Source organism: Manis pentadactyla, chromosome 19 (assembly GCF_030020395.1).
Source record: "Manis pentadactyla isolate mManPen7 chromosome 19, mManPen7.hap1, whole genome shotgun sequence".
Classification (NCBI taxonomy): domain Eukaryota; kingdom Metazoa; phylum Chordata; class Mammalia; order Pholidota; family Manidae; genus Manis; species Manis pentadactyla.
In genome coordinates this window covers 11,610,197-11,628,893 of record NC_080037.1, presented here as the reverse complement: position 1 = coordinate 11,628,893, position 18,697 = coordinate 11,610,197, and the positions used below count along the sequence as shown (strand labels likewise).

The 18,697-nt window shown below is 44.9% G+C and overlaps 2 protein-coding genes across 34 annotated transcripts in view; one reads left to right on the top strand and one right to left on the bottom strand.

Annotated features, from left to right (window-relative positions):
* Window positions 1-3,946: 3,946 nt before the first annotated feature.
* Window positions 3,947-15,466, bottom strand: C19H1orf43 (chromosome 19 C1orf43 homolog). 6 transcript variants are annotated; one of them, XM_057495135.1, is made up of 10 exons: window positions 15,308-15,466; window positions 14,692-14,793; window positions 11,078-11,195; window positions 10,807-10,860; window positions 10,028-10,194; window positions 9,884-9,942; window positions 8,174-8,267; window positions 6,579-6,619; window positions 4,976-5,105; window positions 3,947-4,371 (listed from the first exon to the last, which is right to left on the bottom strand). In XM_057495135.1, exons 1-10 carry the CDS (start codon window positions 15,356-15,358, stop codon window positions 4,270-4,272), a joined length of 918 nt encoding a protein of 305 aa, XP_057351118.1. In that variant the 5' UTR covers window positions 15,359-15,466; the 3' UTR covers window positions 3,947-4,269. The 6 variants fall into 6 exon arrangements, with proteins under 6 accessions (XP_057351118.1, XP_036778203.2, XP_057351120.1 ...); XM_036922308.2 differs by having other exon boundaries at window positions 15,184-15,430; XM_057495137.1 differs by lacking the exon at window positions 14,692-14,793 and having other exon boundaries at window positions 15,184-15,432.
* The window catches only part of UBAP2L (ubiquitin associated protein 2 like), a 39,441-nt gene continuing 35,809 nt past the window's right edge, over window positions 15,066-18,697 (top strand). For 17 of the 28 annotated variants that reach the window (XM_036922302.2, XM_036922297.2, XM_036922287.2 and 14 more), the window contains exon 1: window positions 15,772-15,885. The gene's annotated coding sequence lies outside the window, so the exon portion shown is untranslated. Of the gene's footprint in view, window positions 15,088-15,698; window positions 15,886-16,212; window positions 16,236-18,697 lie in introns of those variants that run through there. The other 11 variants (XM_036922300.2, XM_036922296.2, XM_036922295.2 and 8 more) reach the window with 4 other exon arrangements.

Sequence of the window (18,697 nt, the reverse complement as noted above, 5' to 3'; positions counted from 1 at the left end):
AGGAAGATTTGATACTCAAATTCCAGCATTCTCCTGCTCCCACATTAGCTCTCCAGCTTAAGACTGAAAGCCATTTAGGTTGCAGCCACTGGTCCTCCAGGGGGGTCCTGAAGAGAAGAGGTTTAGTAAGGACAGGTGTCCCAGAGCCCCAGAGGTTGAGGTAGGAAAGAATATGATGCCAAATTGCCCACTGCTGTAAGAATATGTTTGACATTTAGTTGGTTCCTATTTAAACAACCCAATATCAAACATATCACACAGAAGCAGGCAAGAGAGCTCTGGTGGTCATGAGCTCTCCTCCCACTACAAAGGAAGGACAGAGCAGAGACACCAGGGGCTGAGCATGACTAGACGGAGGGCCATCTCCTTGGGAAAGGGCCCCGAGACCTGCTCTTCATCTCCCAAGACAGCCGGCTCTTACTGATCTGCCCTTCGTGACATCCGTGTCTCGGCACCTCCTCTACCAGTGCCTGACCTTTGTTGGGTCACACTGGCCTAAACTGGAGAGAATACCTGGCAGGGCTCCACATCCGGGCACCTATCCTTCCCCAAAGCTCCCACATGGACCTTCTCCCACTAATGTCACGGCCCCAGCACCCAGGGGCTTAGCAGTGTCAGCAGCCTCACCAGCTGCTTTCCTCAACTCCCTGCCAGCTGCCCTGAAGCTTTGGGGGACAGGGGGGCGTAGAGCTTGACTATCCTGCTCCATCTTTCCAACAGAAATCCTAACCTTCCCAGATCAACCTCACAAGACTGCTGAGGGCCTTTCAGTGGGCACCACCCTGGAGCCTTACTTTTACATACTACAAATAAGTAGTTGTGAGAAACTTCCAGAATGCTTGGATGCTTCTTCCCACCATCATGTCCCATCTCACCTTCTCCCCATGTCCTCCAAGCATCCTTCTTAAAGTCACCCTTGGATGTCCAGAAGAGAAGAGTGACCTGTCTCATTGTCCGGCTCCACCCTGGGCTCCAGAGATCTATGGTCTCCCCTTCCTTGCAGAATTGAAACTAAGACTTTAGGAGATCAAGGGTGAGGGAGGAAACCCCCTTGCCAGGAAGCAGCCTAGAGTCCTTATGACTCTCCTTCTCCCTTGGGGCTTTTTACAAGAACTCCTGGGCTGGCTTCTTCAAGGATCTTCCTTCATGGGAATCCAGCCTGGTTCCTTTCTGGGCAGTTTTTCTTCTGAAGAGAATCAGATCTGTTGAATGTCATGTGGCAAGTGGACGCTTCTCTACTGTGGCAGAAAGGAGTCTGAGTTAATATGGCACTGCGAGGATGGAGGGCTTGGGTGGAAGTGTCGGGGGTGGGAGGAGAGGACAGTGCTCTGCTTCGCCCGCAGGCCTGTTCCATGTGTCCTTGTTCCCATTAATCCAGACCCCCTCCCCCCGCCCCCCAACACTGCCAACTCCACAGTGCCCTTGCTTTAGATCGATAGCTTGTTCCAAGCCCCAGTCAATTCCTTGTTCTGTGGCTCTTGCCACCCAGAGGAAGACTAATAAACGGGCATACAGCTCCAGGGTAGGCACCTGTGATGTTGTTTGTGTCCTTGCGCCTTTAGGGCTTCCAGTGGGGATTTGTAAAAGTTTTACTTTCTTGACTGTCCTTATCCTTATTCAAGTCCTAGTGCCCTACTCTGGGAATCTTGACTACCTTGGAGAACCAAGGCTGGAGGGAGAGGAGCTGGGAAGGGGACAAACAGGAATTGAAAGGGCTTGAAGTGCTTGGATCACCAGGGAGCAGAGGCAAAGATGGAATATCGATGTAGGGGAGAGGCAGCTTTCTTAGAGACTTTGACTGGCTGGCATGACTAGGCAGAAACATCAGACAGCCTCTGATGAAAGCTTTCTGGCTCTCCTGGAAGTACTTTCTATGCAGCCATTTCAAGCAAGACAGCCCTTCTGGGTCAGAGGAGATGAGTAAAGTACCAGCCACAGAAGGAGCAGGGGCTGGCTGGGTGTGATAGGGTGAACTGCTCAGTTGATGTGATGAGAGTAGACAGAGTGGGTAGAGAGGATCAGAGGGGAAGGGCTCTGTGGGGACCAGCCTGCCAGTAACGGAGCCAGCCTGACACTGACAAGCCCTGGGGAGAGAGGCCAAGGTCAGGGACCAAGGTGGAGGGGGTGGGGTGAACAGAGGAAAGGGGAATAAAAGGGCTGTGGTGGGAGATGGGTGGCAACTAAGTAATGGAGAGAAAATAAAAAGGGAAAAAACTGTCATAGGGCAGGAAAACATCAATGGGTTACCATTTATTGGACATTATATGCCACCTCTCTGCTAAATGTTTTATTTAATCTCCACAGCCACCAAATGAGGTAGGCATTATCTCCATTTTACATATAAGGAACTATGACTCAGAAATTTAAAGTAACTTGCTCAAGGCCACACAGGAATTAAGTGAGAGATTCAGAATTCAAATCCACTGCTCTCCAGTGGTGGTAAAGCCTGCCTGTTCTCCTAACACCAGGCTCTAGCGCCTGTACATAAGAAGCAGGGGGCAGCTGGGAGACAGACAAGAGGGATGATGGAAGAGGTGAAGGGGAGATGGGCCTGCGGGGAAATAGAGAGCGGGCAACAGGCAGGAGTGGGAGACCCAGCCTCAGGTTTGCAGGTCAAATCCAGGCCACATGAGTGGTTTTGTCTCCTAAAAAACTCTCATCATACTTGTCATTACCTGTTCCCTGTGTCCTCCAACCAGCCTGTGAGACCCTCGTCTTGTTTGGTTTAAGAACTCATAAGTAGTTACCGACCAAAGATAAGAGGGCTTGGGAAACGGGGCTACTGGGGGCTGGAGAGTGAATGGTTATATAAGGACAGAAAGATAGGCATTGCGATGGAGAGTGACATCTAAATCTAAAAGCATTCAGCAAGGGACCTGTGAAGGGCTTGGGTCACAGAGAAAACTTCTGAGAGGGAACAAGGTTCAGTGTGTCAAGCACTGGGCTTCCTCTCTACATAATCTTCCTTAAATCCCCGTAATGATCCCATGAAGTGGGTATTATCGCCCCATTTCCAGGAGAGATAATTGAGGCTCAGAGAACTTACACATGATGACACACCAGTTAAGAGGTGGAGCCAGAGTTTGAATCCACACCTGACAGCAAAGCCTGGGCCCTTCTCTTTATACCCTGCTGCCTCGCCTCTCCGCGCTCCTGGTCAGAGGGTGTGTGTGCAAGAAGAAAGGAGAAGCTGGACAGCTGAGATGAAAGATGTGCATTGAAGGAAGGAGACAGACTTAGGGGAGGGGGAAAAGGAAGGCCTAAGTTTTGCAGTGGCGACTAGGCACACGGAGCCAAGAGCAGGAAAAGATGAGTGACCAAAGAGAATGCGGACGGCCAGGGGGAGGACAGGGAACAGTGTGCATCTGGTGACTGCACCAGAGAGTGAGTGTGCATTGCTGCAGTTGTTACTGGCCAGAAAATGAGGATTTCTCTGGCTTGGGACGTAATGTGGGTCTTTATAAGCAAGGTTCTCTGTGGCCTATACATACCTATGACCAATCGGTACTCCAGTATTTTTTCAGTTTGGATGCCTTTAGACTTAACGTGTTTTCCAGTCCCCCATAAATCCCACCACTCCTTATTGCCTTACACCTGCTGTGTTACCTGCCTCACACGTGAAGGCATTTGAGTATGGAACCTTGTCATTTTGCAGAGATGGGAATTCAGGCCCAGAAGAGAGAGATTTGTGCAAGGCCTCACAATAACTGGCTGACTTGAAACCTAAAATCTAGGCCTCCTGACACTCAAGCACCACAGGGCCTGTGGATTAATATCCACACGCAGAGCTGTCTGCCAAATATATGGAAAAGATCAGTGGAAGTGAGAGCTGAGAGGTGGTGAGCAAAAGCCAGGAAGCGGTATCAAGATTATGGCAGCTGCAAATAACCACTCTTGAAACCAATCAAGGTTTAGGGCTGAAAGAATGAGTCAAGTGGTCTAAGTCTGAACCTTTGAGAGCTAGCTTTATTTGTTAAACCAAATGATGGTTCTCTTACCCTTACATAGCATGTCCGCACCTCCCCTCCCCCACTTACACCAACACTGCACCTCTCATTCTGACCACAGGGTGTCACTCTTGTTTTTGCCATCGCTTCATAGATTGTTTGCCAAATTGCACCAAGGGGTTGACATGAAAAGAGGTGAGTGGGAGCCTTATATCCTGGGCAAGCAATTAGATCCAGGTGTGTTTTGGGAAGGAAGTTCAAGGTGGAAAGGGCTCCAGGCTCAGTTAGCAGGTCAGAGTGGAGGGACATGTTTCGGATGCCATCAGAGTCTCTCCACGTAAAAAGCTTTGCCCATCCGATTTAGCTCCTGCTGGTACTGCCGATGCTCCTTTTCAAACAGCTGGTGCAGCGCAGCTTGACGGACCTGGCAGGGAGGGCAGAATAGACTGTGATGTTTGTCCTCTCTTTGCCTGCCTTTCTCAGTCTCTCTCCCTGGTTGCTGTCCTACCTTTCATGATCTCTGGGATCTGGACTTGGCTGTAACATAAAGGTAGGCAACAACAGACAGGCGGAACCATCGAGGGGAAGCCTACCCAGTTTTTTCTCCGTGGGTGAAGCCTCATGTTCAGCAAGTATTTGCTGAGAACATACCATGAATGAGGAACTGTGCAAGGCACCTGGGATACAGAGATGGTGACATGACAGCAAGCAGGGAGTCCAGGGAAGGAGGTCCAGAGAGGCAGGTGCTGGGCACTAAAGCAGTTTTTGAGCCTCACACAAATGAGAAGAGAGCAAGGACTAGACTGCATTTTGGGACTGCATTTGGGACATTTGCAGCTGGATGCAATCACTTAATGACAAATTTGGCATTTGGAGTTAAAGAGTTACTGCTCTGATATAATGATGAAAACCTCAGAGGCAAATAAGGTACATGAGTAATGGCAGAGACTACGAGTTTGGGAATCCCAGTGGACCAAGGCCCAGGGCAGCAGTGAGTGAGACGTCAGGTCACCCTTGCTGGAACTCACGTTCAGTAGTTGCTTATTGGCCAGAGCCAACTCCTGCATCATGGTGTCCTGCATCCTCAGGATGGCATACGGGTTTCTTCTCTGGCTCAGTGTCATCTGACACAGACAATGAGTGTGGGAATTTCGCCACCTGCCCCAGGTATAGACATAGGAGTTGAATGGGTTAGAGTGAAGAGTGGCGACAAAAACCCACCCCATCAGTGAGGCTTCTTCATCAGGGCCTCTGTGCCAGTGTCAAAAGACTAAAAACTCACTGAAAAAGCCACTAGAACTGACTTAGAATCTGGTATATATTAAGTACACTATGTCATTTAATCACCCGTCATTACCATGTGTCATAGATGATCAATTTCTGCATTATACAGATGTGGAGAGTAAGTGTTCAGGTGAGTTGCCAAAGGGCACTTGATGGGTATCAAATCCAATCTAAAGAGGAATTCCTTCCATCATACCAGGATTCTCAACCTTGGCTCGACACATTTTGGAGTCATTCATGAAGAATTTTTAGTACACAAAGCAATATATATATGTGTGTGTGTCACACACACACATCCTCTGCTCAGATAAGCTGTTGATGTTTTTAAGAAACATAAATTATGTTTTACAGATGATTGGGGAATTAAATCCATACAGAAATATATCAAATGAAAAGTGGAAGCTTCATTCTTTTGCTCCAGTCATTCTCAACAATTATCAGTTTCTTGTGTATCTTCCACGAAAATTTTCTCATATACCAAACTGTAACTTTTAATATGAAATCATACATTTACACAAGCAGTAGTAAACTTAACTTGGACTTATCATATCAGCACAGATTTGCTTCATTCTGTTTAAAGGCTGCCTAGATTTTTGTCACAATTTAACCAGCTCAGCTGTGTAGATTTTTTGTTTTTTTTTTAATGAACAATGCTGTCATGAACACCCTTGTGTATGTACATCCTAGAGTTTTTGCAGTAATGTACACATTTAAGGTAAATTCCTTTAAGTAGAGTTACCAGTTCAAAGGATATGCGAATTTTAAATTTTGATAGACTTCACCAAACTGCCTTTGTTAAAAAGGCTGCATCAATCTCAACTCCCAGTAAAATGATAAGCATTCTTATTTCACATCCTTACAACTTTGTGTATACTGTGAAACCTTAGAAAACAGGCTTATCCTACCCAACCCCAGGCAATTTTAGTCAGCATCTTCTAGTTAAGACCTGAGTATGTTTTTCACAAAGCTCCCCAGGTGAAAGAGATACACAGCCTTATTTTCTCTTCTCTTTCACTCAACAAGTATTTACTGGATATCTTTCACATCAGCAGCACAATGCCTGGCAATAAATATGTGAATTCTCCTTAAAAAAAAAAACAGAAACAAAAACTTCCTTCAATTTTCCTTCCGAGAGAAAGGGAAGCAAGGGGCAATAGAACCATTGTCTTTACAGCTTAACCTAATGGGCACTGGAAGGCTGATCTTGTGAGAACAAGAACTGCGTCTTGCTCCTCCACACCTGTTCTTGATGAGCCCCTAGGGACGGAGCAGATCTGAGGGGTGGCAGGGAGGACAGGAGGGGTGAGGGCAAACTGAAGGGAACGGGAAGGGATAGAAGCAGATTACCTGTCAACCATCTTCTTAAGTCCCAGGGCCCTTTGAAAACTCTGCAAGAAAAGGGAGTTTGTTGATCTGCCTTGATCTCCAGTACCTCACCCCCAGCACCCTGTTCTAGTGGGAGACACATAGATCTTCCTCTTTTGAGAGACAGGGTAGTCACTTTCCTATGGGAGGTCGAAAGTCCCATTCCTTTCAGAATGGATCAGAGAACATTCAGGAGTAGATATGGAACAAATTTTTGAACACCCACTGTACCCAAGTCTTCCACTCCTATTACTATCTTTCTAATACAAGGGCCTCCTGGGAAACTGTCCGCCTACTGGTAAATTGATCTGAAAACATCAAGGGAAGCTCTTCCAACCCAGCCCCTCCTTCCAAATCTGCATACCTCTTCTGCTTCTATCATCTTTTCCATAGACATGTGTGCAGACTTGCTCGATATGGTCTTAGAAAACTGAGCAGTCTCTCCTTTGTTTAGTCACCAAGGTTTTGGTGGTCATAGCAACATTCATGCCTCCAACAATGACCCTAGGCCTAGAAGTTGATTGGCCACCTGGCCTGTTGCCCTGGAGACCTGAAGGGAATCCTGGTTCTCCAGCATTCAATTAGTGGCACAGACAATCCTAGGAGCAAGGACCACAGTCCCAAATTTAGAATTTCTTCTGTTGGTGTCCGAAGGAGCATCCATTTGGTCTTGGGCCCAGAGAACATACTGTATGCCTGTTTTATTAAAAGGCAACTGTAAAGGAATGAATCACATACTTTTTTTCAAATAGTTCATTTTATTAAATAATTTATAAAGCCAGACCAGTGCACTGGTCTGACCATTCCTTCACAATGTCCCAAGGTAGCCCTAGTAAATGAGGGGGGAATGGGTTGTCAGGTGTCAAAACATTCCTTTTTCAATTTACTCATGACAGTATGGAATGAAAGTGGAAGGGCAGATCCTTGCATTTCAGGAAGCTGTGTCAATATTTCAACACATCCTGGCTTATGTGGAGTACCAGGGTAAGCTGTTCCACGTACCACTCGCAGCCTCACCTGACCTCCCCACCAGTTTGTCTGCCTTACCCACCAATCAACTCTAAGATATCTCCAATCCAAATGGTTCCCACTCAACAGTGTCCAAAGGGGCAGATATGGAAGACACCAACTCTTACCCTTACGATTACTTGTGGTCACCAAAAGGGCCGGTGAGCTATGATCAAAACCAAGTGAGGATTTTTAAGGAAACTCTGACAGAAAGAAACATTAACATTTGAATTCCACTCCACAAAAAAAGTACTACCAAGGGAAAATGAAGTCTTAACTGATATTCTGAAACTGGCCATAAGAAAGGGTTGGAGAATGATTTTGTCGGCATGAGCTCTAAGAGCTCTGGACACAACAGGAGCGTCAGCTGATGCAGTCTGGGTCTGCTGAGCAGATGACCTGACGGCTGCCTGGCAGGCACGCTGCAGCCTGTATGGCTCCATCACAGCCAGAGTCCTTCAGCTCCATCACAGCGTACTCTCCAGTGTGTTATAGTTGTCCTTAAAGCTCTTCAATTCGAGGAAGTGCTTGGCACGTTTACTCTTCTGACTAGAGGGGAGGTATGTCACCTGGATGGTTGTTGGGGAGACGTCAGGAGACTGGGTTAGGTCTTTGGCTGCTGATTGGTGTTGTCGCTGAGAGCTCCCACTTCGTGCTCTGACCCTGCGGAATAGAGGTCACAGAATGAAGACTATCGGACTGCAGCTGAAGGCTCATACAGCCCATAAATGCAGTGATAGCCACAAATGAGGTCTCACCTATCTTATAAACTAGTTATTAAAAGTTCCATGTGGTAGCTTAGAAATAGCAGAGAAACCAATTTTCCCACTGAGTCTCTGCCTCTGGCTCAACCTTTTCTCCATCTCACTATGCTTAAAAAATACTTTTAGTTCTGTTGATTCATCTAATGTTTGCATGCTAACTCCCAGTTCAGAGAGTCCCTTGAAAACTGAAAACCAAAAATTAAGAACTACTGAGTACTTACGTTATGACATTGAACTTACTTAATGCTTTACTAACATCTAATTTGCTAACATTCCAAATATTCGTATATGGTGGTATGATCCGTTTTGCAGGGGAGGAAACAAGATCCACTAAGTAACTTGTCTGAGGTCACAAAGCTAGCAGGTGACAGAGCTGAGATTCAAATCTAAGTTTTTCAGATTTCAGAGCCTATATTCTTTTCACTATTCCCACTGAACCTTTCTAGAAACTAGACATCAGAGAGATTGAATTAAAAAAAAAAGTTGTAGTAAAATACACAATTTACCATCATATCCATTTTTAAATGTTTACAGTTTTGTTAGTGTGTTCACGTTGTTGTGCAACCAATCTCCAGAATTTTTTTCATCTTGTCAAACAAACTCTCTACCTATTAAACTCCCTATTCCTCCTCCACTCCATCCCTGGCAACCACCAATCTGTCTCATGAATAGAATTACTCAATGTACTTCATATAAGTGGAATCATACAGTATTTCTTTCAAAGAAACTGAATTTGAACAGGCCTAACTTATAGATTAAATGCTTTTTTACCATCCTCTCCACATGCTCATTTTCATGACTGTTATAAGCAGTTTTGTCTTTAGGAATAAGGTAGTTTATTTTTAGGGATAGAGAAGATAGACATACCCCTTATCTTTTGAGAAAGAGTCATATTCAACACAGCAGAAAACAGATGTATTCTTTTCATGGCTGATAACTTTTTCTTCTGGATAGGCCCTGTTCACTCTTTCATTTTAACATTTGCATAAACAATGTGACAAAGCTAAGTTAGTATACATTTAAAACATTCCAGATACAGTCATGACTCCTCTCCCATAACACAAACACTCAACAGCTGATTCTAGAGTGATGCCCTTTGTTTCAGCCAAGGCTACAAATGCTTTAGCTGATAATAAAAATGGGTGGCATTTGTTACTTTTATCAGACCAAGATGCAAAAGGAGGACCCTGGGACCCTGGAAGAGAAGGAATCTTTGTGTGCTGAAAAACATTTTTATTCCCTTTTTTGGTATATCTGACATTTTACTGAGTTGGACCAAAAAAAACAGGAGAAGAAAAAGAGGTGCACAAAAGTAGCACTTTTCTACTGGCTTTGTAGAGCAGCATCTGCTTTCCAATGGGAGTGAGAGGCAAATCTAACAGTCGAGGACCTCACAACTCTTGCATTACCATGATTTGGCCTATATGGCTTTATGAAGGTCATCCCACCGTGGTTAACAGTTCAGCACCAGTACAGTCTCTAACCACCCCCCTTTAGTATGCCCCCCAAACTCACACTGTGGCTAGCTCTCTCAGGGCCTCCTGATAGTGCAGGTACTCACTTTGGCCAAAGACCTGAGGAAAGGAAACAAAAGTGAGGATCTCTCTAACTGGGCATTCCCTCAATTCCCTGAAGGAAAAAAGTGGCCACCCAGCTTACCCCTGTCCCATAGCGAGCTGTCTCATAGCCATCCAGCAGGGTATCAATGAGGGCCTTGCGCACACCCTTGAAAGGAGTACTAGTGTTTCGAAGATCTAGCAGGTAGGAGCGGAAATTCTTGCCCATTAAGGAATGGGGATGCCGGCCCTCAGCATGAAATGGGATCTCTGAGGAGATAATAGCATGATGATACCCCTTCTCTCACTTGTTAGTCTTTCCAGTTAATCTCCCAAACTTAGAAATGGGTTCAGGGAATGAGCTGGGAGGAAATTCTAATAGAATTACAAAGACCAGAGGTATAGAGCTGTGTCTTAGGTGTCACTTGGCGGTGGCAACACAACTGTAAGTCAGACCAATGATATACAATAGTGTCATGGTTCTATTTACCCTCCCACTTACCCATCCTGGCTTTAACATATATACCATGTTTCGGTAGAGACAGAGCATGGAAAAAATTCAAGAACCATCTATCTTGGGCTTAGTGATAGAGCAGATGTCTCCTGTCTTCTGTGGAAAAACAAGCATATTACCACCATCCAGTTCATGAAACTAAATGTTTAAAGAGAAGAACAAAACAAATCCAGGCTCTTTGGAAAAGAATAATTTGCCTACATCATTTCCTTGTGCAAAATAGTAACCAAGTACTTTCAAAACTCTAGAGCATTCCTACTAGCTATGGATGTACAGGAAGGGCAAATTCTAATGCATATAAAGGGGGTTCCTCCCTCTTCCCCAGATGAGCGTTCGGGATCCTGAACAGCCCATTGAGTAGACCTTACCAGAGGCACGGATGGCATCCAGAGCTTTCATCCTGTACAGATAGTTGTAGCAATCTGTTGAGAAAGAGACTGGTCTCAAGCATAACCCTCAAGTGTCTCCAAACTCCAGCAAGCTAATAAATTGCCTGCCCACATCTAACATATACCTAGTAACGGGAGGAACCACAGCTGCTGGTTTTGCCAGCAGCTATGTTGACAACCCTGAGAACAAAGGGATTCTGAACTTGTGGGACTCCTCACTTGATATATCCTCCAAGAGCATGCCACATACTCAGATTTCCCTGGGTGTCCAGCTGTAGATGTCTTGCATCATCATCTGCAAGGAGCTGAGGTTCATACTTGATATCCTGAACCCTGGACAGTCTGATGTCAATCTCCTCTTTTAAGTCCTATTCACATAGAGAAAGGAATATATAATCACTTACCCTGTACTCTGCTTCCCATCAATCTGGAAATGGGGCAGAGCAAGTGAACTAAGACAATAGAAGCACTAAGTGAACAACCAACACAACAGAAAATGCTCACTTGGTTAATGAAATTGTCAGATAAGACTCAAGAATTAAAGAAAGAATGGGATTGGGTTCTCTAAGAATCTCTCTGAACTGTACATTGGTCAACTAGATCTTTTAACCTGTTAGAATTCCTTCAAGCATTACAGCATCAATATTATTTCTGACTTTCAACTGTACTTAGAAGAACCCTAGTGAGGCAATACAAAGAACTTTCTGAGATGGGGAAAAAAACAGACAATTGGAAGTCATAATCTACTCTAAAAATCTATCAGGAGGTCTGTACGTGGTTTATAAGAGTTTGAGGACTATTCTGTTTGGTGGACCACAGGACTTCTGGAGGTTTTCTTCTAGAGCATATTTAACTTAAGTAGGTAATTCACATCTATGGTATAAAATTCAAAAAGTACTAAAGGTATATATCACCCCCCCATTTTCCAGAAGTAACACTGTTAATAGTTTCATATTCACCTCTTATTTCAAACAGTTCCCAGAGCCCAGCAAGTAGATTTTTTTCCTATGACTTAGAAACTTCCATTGTGAAATATAGCCTACACAGAATACATATAAGCCATACTACAAAGCTATAGTAATCAAAACAGTATGGTACTGACACAAGAACAGACCCACAGATCAACAGAACAGAATAGAGCCCAGAAATAAACCCAAACACATATGGTCAATATATGATAAAGGAGCCACATACATACAATGGGGAAAAGACAGTCTCTTCAATAAATGGATTTGGGAAAACTGGACAGCTATTTGCAAGAGAATGAAACTGGTCTGCTGTCGAACTCCATACACAAAAGTAAACTCAAAATGTATTAAAGACCTAATTACAAGACATGAAACCATAAAACTCTTAAAACAGGCAAAAATCACTTGAACATACACATGAGCACTTTTTTCCTGGACACATCTCATCAGTCAAGGGAAAATAAAAGAAGTGAAACTACATCAGAATTCATGAACATGTACATACATTTTAAAGAATTATAAAAATCACTAACATGAACACCTGTATCCACTATCCAGTTTATGAACTGGAACATTACCAATGACTCTGAAGCCTTCTGTGCCCATCCCTGATTGAATATAATTCCACAATCTTAATGTCTAGTCTTATTTTCCTTCCATTTCATCATGTCAACTTAAACAAGATGTTTAGCCTTGTCTGGTTTTGAACTTAATACAAACAGGAAAGTACTTTCTGAATTCCTCAGTAACCCGTCTTTAAAAATTTTAAATAAACACTACCAAGGTTGAATTTACATGCAGTAAAACGCATCCATTTTAAGTGTGTAGATTGAGCACAACAAGTGAATATACCCACTCAACCACCATTCCAATCAAGATACAGAACATTTCCAGCACCCTAAAGTGTTCTCCATACCTCTTTGCAGTCAGCCTTCTCCTCCCTGCTCCAAGCAACACTGATGTGTTTTCTTTCTATCAACATAGTTCTGCCTGTTCTAGATTTCATATAAATGGAGTGGAATCACATGGCACATACTCTTTTGTGAATGACTTTCTGGCTTTTTTTCATTCAACAAGTTTTTGAGATTCATTCATGTTTGTCACTTACTTTTTTCATTCAAAAATATTCTGTAGATTCATTTGTATTCATATATTTGTCTTTAGTTTATTTTCATTCTTTATGGTATTCCAGGACATCAATATATCATTATATGTCCATTCTTAAGTGGATATTTGAACAGTTTCTTTTAAAAATATTACAAAGCCATGAATATTCTTATAACATGTTATCATAGACATGAGAAAAAATTAATTTCTCTAAGAGTGGAGTTGCTGGGCCGTGGATTAGGTACATGTGCAATTTTACTAGATGATGCCCAATTATTTTCCAAGGTTTTACTAACTTATACTTCCGTAAGAATTTAGATGAGAGTTTTTTTAAAGAAAAAGGAATCTTGATCCTTTCTAGTCCAGGGGGCTCCTGAAGAAAGTTTTGATTGGCTTATAAAGTACTGGAAGCCAAACCTTCTCTCTCTCTTATGGGAGGCAGCTGGCATTTGGAGAACTGAGGGAACACAGAAGGGGCACTGTTAAGGTTTTAGGCCATGACATCTTCCTTGTGGCTTTCCATGAAATACAGCATTAAGGAACAAGGAGGGGAAGGCTAATAGCACTGGTTAATGAAAGAATATTGGTCTGGGAGTTGAGTGAATTGTGTACTAGCTCTAGCTCTACGACCAACCTGCTTTTCACTCAGCAACATACTTAATACCTACTATGTGTAGGCCTTGGCTTTATAGTGAACAAAACTGGCATGGTGCGTACATTCTTGAAGGTTATACACTAGCAGAAGAGAGAAACATTAAACAAAGATAATTATACATTAAAAACTTTGTAGTAAAATGCTATCTAGTAAAAAATCAGGGCACCATCAGGAAACAAAGAGGACCTACTTTAAAGTAGGTAAAAAGCATCTCTCTTTGGAGGAAATACGTAAACCAAGATCTAAAGAACAAATCAGATAGCTAAGTGAAGACCAGAGGAACATTATTCTAGGTCACGGTAACAGCACACGTAATGGTAATGGTGGGAGATTCAATCACTGTAGCTGGATCCCAGTGACTGGGGAGAGCCATACAAAAGGAGGCTGGTAAGAGCAGCAGGTGCCTTTTACCCGTAAGTGGATGACAGAAGCAGCGAGGTGGTGGTGGTGGGGTATCAGAGTTCTAATTTAGACATTTTAGGTTTGAGATGCCTATCAGACATTTAAGTGGAAATGTTAGGTAGACAGCTGGATGTAAATATGGAATTCAAGAAAGAGGCTTGGGATAGAGGCAAAATTTCATCAATAGATATTTAAAGTCAAGGAAAGGAATGCAATTACCTAAGGAGAGAATACAAAGAGACCACTTGATTATTCACTTTCTATTACGTCCTCTGGCAAATTGTTTTCTTAGGTTTCAGTTTTTAACACGAACGGTGAAACTAGACGATTTATGGAGCCCTTACAAATACAAATTAAAATTCTGCAAAGACAATCCTACTGATTTTGGGCTAATTCTAACCACCATGGCCCTATCCTGAAACAAAATTAAACCGAACAAACACAAAACACGGGGTAGTTTAAGTTGAACTGGGAAAGATCGTCCCACAAAGAGTGGGGAATTGTAACTTTGCAGATGCAAAATCTTAAGTTCCTGGGGAAGCTACATGTTGTGCCACAGCAGTGACAGCTAAGCCAGGAACCCAGCTGACGTTTACTGCCCAGCCTACTAAGGTAAGCCTAAGGGTAGTGGACAAGAAAACATGGGAATGAAAGTCATTTCTAAAGGCAAACGAAATCCCATTCTGAGCCCTCAGATCTGAACCACGCCTGACTTGTGCCTTTCGGACCTACCTTGGGGGCATTGTGCCCCACAGGGACATGAGGTCCCCTTCGGGATTTCATTGCAAACCGCATTATTTGCCTCTTCACAAAAATAAATAGCAGTACAAACACCTGTCCAAAAGATACAAGAGAAGTAGAGGCTTTAATAAAAAGACAAAAAAAAAAGGCATGACTTCATTTCAAATCCCCAGATTCGGGATCTCACGGATGCGTCAGGGTGTAACCTGGGGCAAAACAAGGCCGTTAAGAAATGGGGTGGACATAGGTACGCCTGTAACGGGGAAACGGGGTTGTTTGTATCTTGAGTTTAGAGGGAGGATTCTCGGTCAGGGGCGGGGCAGTCCAGTCGGTGACTTAGGCTCACAGCACTCCTGGGATAGGAGTCGAAGCCCAGAAAAACAGCAGGTGAGTGGGTGGAGAATGAGGACAGGGATCAATCATGAGGAGAGGTCTCTATAGGGCAAGACGCGACAGCAGAAAAGGGGTGTGGGAACTCCTCACCAGGCTGCCGTAGGCCATCACCAGCACGACATTCACCCCAGACAGCCAGTTACTGCCGGACGCCATGGCCGCCCCACCCCGCGCAGAACTGCTCCGGTTAACCCCGCTGTCCTGCCTTGCCAACCTGGGCTCCGCCGAGGCAACGGCGCCTGGGTTCCCTGAAGCTCCCGGCCATTTCCTCACGGGAGAACCCCAAGGTTGAGCCGGCCTGAAAACATGGCCGATTGGGAGGGGGGAGGGGACTAGGAAAGAAGAACGACGCCTTCCCGCTTCCCCCCAGCACGTGACTCAGGCCGGCAGTGGCACCGCCAAGCAGCAAGTGCGGAGACGCGGAATTACGCCAGTAAGAGGAAACGGAGGCCATCCGTGCGTCACGTGGTGGAGACAGGGCCGCCGTGGAGGAGGCGGGGCGGACGCGCGGAGCCGGAGTGAGGTGTCTCGTGGTGGGGCGGCACGCGCACGCTTGCGTGCGCAACCCTTTTGGGGTCACGTGCCGGGGGACGCAGGAAGACAAGTGGGAGGAGGAAGGCGCGAGAGCGAGCGAGAGGGAAAAGGTGGGGGGGGGTTGGGTGGAGGGAACCTTATATCACGTGACAGGGGCGGCGCGGCCCGGGGTGTCAGTGTGGAGGAGACTGAGGTAAAGTTGGGAGCGCAGCGGCGTTGGCGGCGGCGGTGGCGGCAGCGGCAGCGCGGCGGGGCCGGGTATTGTCCGCGGCCCCTTTAAATCCGCGATTCCCCTTTTACCCTCCTTTATTCCCTGCCCGCGCCATGTCCCCCTTCTTCGGTGGGCCCCCCCCACAGCCTGTGTTCTCCCGCTGTACACCCCCTCCTAGTGGTGCGAGCCCTGGCGTCCCCGCCTCGAGTCGGCCGCCGGAGGTTTTGTTTATGGTAGGGTTCGCGGCCTAGTGGGCCGCGCTAGAGCCAGGGCCTCGATTTGGGAGCGTGGCCGGGGCGGGGCTTGGGGCAGCCGGAGGGGGGGGCCATGCGGCTACAGCCTAAGGTGGGGAGAGCGAGAGCGAGTGTGAGCGAACGAGGCCTGGGCCCCGCCTGAGGTAGGGCCTTCTCTCTACCCTGGCCGGTGCCTGCGGAGAAGACCGGGGTGGGGGCGCCCCTCCCTTTCCAACCCTCTGCGGGCCTCCTCTGATCCGGATCCGGCCTGGTTTGGGGGTGGCGGGGGGGAGGTAGGGCGATGGGGTGGAGCTGCCCCAAACTCCCCCATGTGGCCCTCAGTTTGGAGTGCGGAGGATTAATTTGTTCCGGGTGGGAGGTAAGGAGGCGCCTGGCCCGGTGAGCTCCCGATGTGGCGTTGAGCGGGGTGAGCCTCCCATCCTCCACGCGTGGGTTTGCGTCCCCTCGCTGTTCCAGCCTCTGCCTCTTTGTCAGCTCCTCTAGACCCTTCCTTCTTTCTCACCGCCTCAGCTCTTGGAGTATAATTTTTGCTGCTGTCTTTAGCTTCCTGTTGCCCATACAATAGTTTTGGGTACCCCAAACAATTATGTTATTTGGCAAGCTGGGCATGAAGGCCCTTATACGGTGTATTACGGTTAAGGGACGGCACTGGAGCACCGGGGGTAATTTTTCATTCTTCTAATAATGGGACAGGAATTCCAAATTTCTTCAGACCCTACGCCTTGTGGACAATCCCTACATTGCTTTGCAAACTGATGTCACAAACAGAAGACGGGTGCTTTTCCTCCGTTCTTGAAATGTAGCCACCTCTGGTGTAGGATGTTGTGGAAAGAAAAACACCACAGTAATGGGGCTTTTTTGTTACTGTTATTGTTACCGTCTTTGCCTTTGACCCTGATTATTAGACGGAGAAGTGGTCCCCCACCCCCCACTTTTTTTTGTCTCCTCCCATCCACTTTCCACCGCCCAAATCCTGCTTAGAGGATATTTGATGTGACTTACTGGGAGGTGGCGAGGGTCAGTGACAACAGCATTACTAGACAACGAAAACATTTTAGCTGTGTATGGGTTGATAAAAGTGCTTTGAGATCCTACACCATTGTCCATAAAGATTAGACGAACCCAGTGATTATTCCCCGTGTGAACGGGAAGTACTGCGGGCATGTAACTAATGATGAAAGACCTTTAAATGTACTGTTTTGTTTTTGATTTTTAAAGCCCTTCCTTGCTAAATGTGTCCTAACTGTGAAATAGTCTTTTTAAAATTAGATTCGAGTTGATGGGGAAGGGGATTGCCGGGGTCATTTGCACAAAGCATCTGGGGGATTTAGTCTCTCTGTTAGAGGTAGCAAACCTTACGCACCCCAGCAGGGCTTGAGAGTTTCTGAATTGTTTCTCAAATTAGATTGTAAGCTCCCTGAGGGCAGTAACCAAGTACTAATTGCTTTTGTATTTCCTAAAGTACTGGACACATAGTAGATACTCAATAAATACTTACTATTTATTTTTTTCTGTAAAATTTCTCTGGCTATTTTTTTAAGTAGCTGGTTTTCAAAAAATGGTCAAGGGCACTCCTGTGTTGAAATTTGTGTTTGTTCCCCCATTATTTCCTTGGTATCTAATACTTCTCATCCATTTCCCTTAAATATTTTTATTTCCTAAGAAAGTACTTAAGATTCCTGACTCCACTGTGATAACTCTGGGTGTCTCTGCTTGCTACTAAAAGGCTGCTAATTCTGTGCCCTCTGGTGATCCATCCTAGCTCACTTATTTTTGACCTGTTGCTCAGTGTTATTACTACCTAGGTGGTAAAATTTTCTTAGTCACACATTTCAAAGCACTTGTAATAGGGAAATGGAAGTTAATAGCAGGAGTGATCCAAGAGGATTATTTTCTTCCCTGAGTAATGTGACTTTCAAGATGAGTTCTTAATATTCACATTGACTGGTATGTATATGCAGTGGTCCATAGAGGTAGTCATGCGGTTCATATCTGCAGTATAACTGGTGCTCACAAATTGAAATCACACATGTAGTAGAAAGCAGCCAGTGTTTGTTAAGGTACGGGAGTGTGTACTCCAATGTTAAAAATTTCCTCTTAGAATCAATTAAGGATAAATATTTTCCTCTAGTTTTAATTTACTTTGATTTGAATCTGGGTACTTGGTTAAACAACACTTGCTTTTTTTTTGTAAATTGTTGAAACTTTACTATAATTCCAGCCTTGGAAAATTAACTACTGTGTAGCAAATAATCCTGTATTAGCTAGAAAAATTTACAGACCTTTAGGTACATATATATGTAGGGGAGAGAAGTAATGGTTAAAAATTACCCCTGAAACTCTTAATACTTAGTTACGTCATCCAAAAATGAAGACCTATACAACCTATTGACCCAGACTGGTGAAAAATTTATTCACAGAGAAGTCAGCTTTCTTGTGACCCAAGAAACAGGTGAAATTCACTACTTTAATAGCTAATTCTTTGTATGTATCTTCAGGAGCCCACCTTCCCTCTCCCTCATCCAGCAGTATCTTCTGTGTGGTATAGAATTATCTTGCATAAAGTTTAATAATGAAAACAAATACAGAGCAGAAAAGTATAAAC